We start from the raw sequence: 3977 nt of genomic DNA on the forward strand, positions 1-3977 counted from the left end.
AGAGGGTGGTAATATTACTAGTTCGCCAGTAGGTATCTTGCTGCGTATTTCCGTTATGGCATTCTTCGCGCTTTGCACATCCCTGCAGGCCATGACGACCGTGGCTTTCCGCTTGGCCAGCTCCTTCGCCGTCTCCTTGCCGATGCCGGAGTTGGCGCCGGTCACGAGGAACACCCGGCCCTGCAGATTGCCGGTGCTCCTGCACCTTCCCCAGGTGCGCTCTCGACATTTGCGTAGCAGGCCGATGAGCAGGACCACCGGGAGTATGAAGTAACACCACGAAGATACCATGTTGACGGTGGCAGGGCGCTTTCAACCTCGCCTCGACATGAGACTATTCCGGGCGCGGTGACTCGCGATGACTGGCCTCAACTCGAACGCGAGGCGAACGCTAATGCATATATTGCATATTAAACGTGGCACAATGCGCGCCGTTTCTCATCAGACCTTTGTTCCAGTCGAGTGGGAGCTTCACTCTAATTTGTCGTGCAAAACATCGTGACTGCAAGTGCAACCGGAATGCGTTGCGCGTGATGCGCCGCGAGACTAGGCGCAAAAAACATTGGTACAAAGGCGAACCTTATTCTTATCTCGACCAGCACTCCAAGCGATCCCGCATCTCGAGGCAATCTCGCGCGAGAATAATCTGGTCTGGAGCAGTATACAAACACACAAAACAAACTGCGAAGTGCGAACTCCGGAGCTTTATTTACAATCGCAGCGCGCAGGCGCTACGATCCACAATGCAAATGCTCCATAGATATGGATCAGTGAAATGCTCCCCCGTAATCTTCGCGAGCCCTCGCGCCCCTCGCCCTTGCCCTTCGCCCCACGAGTCGGAATTTTTTCGGGAATTCTTGGAATTCATTCACCTACAGCTAACATGCAGCCACATTTTCACCTTGTTATATCTCATCTCGATACTTTAACAATTTTTGGGAGTTTAGGTACTTGCAATTTGCAATCTCCAGCTTATACTTACCGACATTCGGGAATTTCTAATGCTGATAAAGTTGTAATGTCGATATCGGTAGGAGTGGAAGGGAGAAAAGCTAAGTTGCCCTAGGTCAAGTTATAGGGTAGCTAAGTGGTACTGTAGACTGAGTTAAATTAAATTAATTACGCGGCGTGTAAACGAAGCGGAAGTTCCTCTGTAACTCGTTAGGGATGAGGGATGCAATAAAAATCATATATGCGTATTAATATCACCAAATTGAAGACGACGGTCAACCCTAAGTAAATTTTCATTATAATTATAATGTAGGAAGTAGGATTAGTGTATCTGAGAATAATTAAAGAATTATACTGTTTCGACCATCGATGCTGATTCACATCTTTGTTATTACGTAACGAAAATATCTTTTTGTCTTACTCGTTTTAGGAACGGTTATCACGATGCAAAAATTCCAAGTCAGCAAATATTCATTTTAAGAAACGTCGTTATCCCCGACATATTCTTGAAATTTTCGAAGCGCAAGTAAAATTATTGATTGGAAAAAAATGTTTCTTATATAAATAATTATGGCTATATATCCATGATGATATATGTGTATTATCAGAAAACTTTTTTTAGTTATAAAATAAAATTTTATATTTCAAAACGTGCTAAATGTGTGTAATAACAACATAGTGTAAGTTTAAGTACGAACTTGGTTTATTCAGTATATTGTATGTAATTAAATATCGATAAAAAATATAAATTTCGCAATTGTCGTTCTGCGACATTCGACCGTATATGTCCACATACATTCTTCATCTATTTTTCATCATACTTCCCTGTCAATTTTATGAAATATAAAAATGGAATTGCAAAAATTAATAAAATTGAATTGTTGCTGTCATGTTCCAATTGAAAACTTGTACAGATCTATGGACTAGTTGACACACGCACATTACATATTCCAATAAATTAATTTTAGATTATGCTGCAATCACTTAAAGCATGTTAAGGCACACGATACCATATTCTTCCACATATCCATACCAATCAACATAATTATTACAGACAGAATATTTATATGTATATGTATATATTGTTATTTATAAAGATAGTTTTTTTTCGTTGCTTTTAAATTTATACAGCAGAGATTCATATAAGCGCTTTAAATAAACTGGTTCGAAGAAATAAAAGTTAATAAAAATAATAAGCTTGGCGTACATATTATATATGCTATATCGCAAGTTAAAAAGTAGATTCTCTCTTACGGTTCTCTATAAAAAAATATTTCTCATTCATATTTTACGGCCGTTTATCATCACAATCTGATACATCGGTATCAGAAACATTCCCGAGTTCAAGATAAAATTGAATCATGGCGAATGTAAATTTATATTTCATTACGAATAGAGTGTTTTTTCTATCCATTCTTCCAGTGTGAACGTAGCTGTTTGGGTTTGATCCGGATCTCTTTCTCTAAAAATATCTGCAACAACGTAACAAGTGATTTTATCTTACACTTATCACTATTAATAATTATATATATAATTACTGACATTAATATATCAATAAACTATAATAACGTATTAAAAAATAATATCTATTTAATAATTGATATATTATTAATGTATGAAGATTAATTATTAAATACAAGTTTCGCTTACCAATCATTGTTTTGAGCCTGACCGCGCACATTATGTAATCGTCGAAAGTAATCTTGCCGTCTTTAGTACCATAACGATGAACCAATATATTAAGAACGTGATTGTTCAAACGGTATCCCGCGCTATTTAACGCTTGTCTCAATTCAAATGCACTTAGAAATCCTGATTCATCTCTGTCATAGAGCTTATAAACAGCCTGAAATATTTATCATTTACAAACGTTACAAAGATCCGCAAACATTTTGCGAGAGTTGCAAATTGAATCGAAAGATTTCACACTTACCCTCCACTTTCTAATGTCATTCCACAAGGTCTTAAATTCTTCAAAACCAAGTTTGCCAGAGTGATCTGCATCCAACATAGCAACCATACTGCGACATATATCTTTGCTGAAACCTCTGTCCTGAGTCTCTGCAATTTAAGAGAGAGAAATCCATTTTGCCTGTTGTAATATTCACGTAAGAGAAAATTTCTAGCATTCAAATTCAAAAACATAAAATTCAAATACGGAAAATTCGCATAAAATTAAGATGAAAAATGTAAAAAGATATTGTCCTACAGTTTGTCGAATGTTTTGGAACAGAAATGAGAGAGATCCGACGAATGTGATACATCACAGACTTTACACGTGTGCCGACAGATTTAAGCAATTCGTTAATGTTTTCATTCTCTGTTAATTGGAAAAGCATGCGGTAGGTATTTTTCATCGAAAGATCCTACCTTGTGGAGACACAAGTTAGAGCGTCAAGCTGCTAAACGTCGACATTGACACTTAGTTCACCATACGAGTGCCGATGAAAGCGTATTTCGTGTGTTAACAAATAGGGATAAATAATCGAACGAGTGTTCTGTGACATAATCGTCACGACGTAACGCGACGACGTAAAACAATCCTGTGGTAGGAGATGTTGTTTGTCTTACCTACGCCCTTATTGTACTGTTCATTATTACAAACAATGCCGCACAGCAGTGAGATGAGAGTGTCGACAAACGAACCATTTCCTTCGACAGTTTCGGGAGCATGTGCCTCGCTACGATGCGCCGACTGCGGTAACTCTACCCGTAACACACAGCTACATGTTAGGTTCGAGTTTTACATACGTACACTTGGGCCATAAGAATCCGTAACGTTCATTACGTTACAACTTAAATTACAATTTACATTTCTCTAACTTTTATGTAGACTCTAATGAACAGTTTTTTTTTTAAGAATTAAAAGAACTACCGCATGCCTACCGCATGCTTTTCCAACACACTTTTAACAGAAGTTTGTGAACCATCTATATATACTCCTTTATGCTTTTTTATTAAAAGATTACATTATTGAAACTGTTTTTAATTTCTTACATATTTTTTAATCGATCTAATTAAATCAA

General features: G+C 37.4%; 1 protein-coding gene across 2 annotated transcripts; it reads right to left on the minus strand.

Annotated features, from left to right (window-relative positions):
• Positions 1–1632: 1632 nt before the first annotated feature.
• Positions 1633–3911, minus strand: LOC112468858 (calpain-A-like). Of its 2 annotated transcripts, XM_025038229.1 has the most exons (4): positions 3523–3911; positions 2885–3012; positions 2602–2797; positions 1633–2423 (listed from the first exon to the last, which is right to left on the minus strand). In XM_025038229.1, the coding sequence occupies exons 2-4, from the start codon at positions 2969–2971 to the stop codon at positions 2338–2340; spliced, it is 369 nt and encodes a 122-aa protein (XP_024893997.1). In that variant the 5' UTR covers positions 2972–3012; positions 3523–3911; the 3' UTR covers positions 1633–2337. The 2 variants fall into 2 exon arrangements, with proteins under 2 accessions (XP_024893997.1, XP_024893998.1); XM_025038230.1 differs by lacking the exon at positions 3523–3911 and having other exon boundaries at positions 2885–3506.
• Between the last annotated feature and the right edge of the window lie 66 nt (positions 3912–3977).

Source organism: Temnothorax curvispinosus, unplaced genomic scaffold (genome assembly GCF_003070985.1).
Source record: "Temnothorax curvispinosus isolate PA1 unplaced genomic scaffold, ASM307098v1 QBEX01002170.1, whole genome shotgun sequence".
Classification (NCBI taxonomy): Eukaryota; Metazoa; Arthropoda; class Insecta; order Hymenoptera; family Formicidae; genus Temnothorax; species Temnothorax curvispinosus.

What these genes read in the sequence shown, in the direction of transcription:
- LOC112468858 (XM_025038229.1), bottom strand. Translation starts at nt 2,971, where the DNA reads ATGGTTGCTATGTTGGATGCAGATCACTCTGGCAAACTTGGTTTTGAA. An exon ending in ATGACATTAGAAAGTGGAGG is followed by an intron (nt 2,798 to 2,884) that starts GTAAGTGTGAAA and finishes TAAATATTTCAG; the next exon opens with GCTGTTTATAAGCTCTATGA. An exon ending in CAGGCTCAAAACAATGATTG is followed by an intron (nt 2,424 to 2,601) that starts GTAAGCGAAACT and finishes ACGTTGTTGCAG; the next exon opens with ATATTTTTAGAGAAAGAGAT.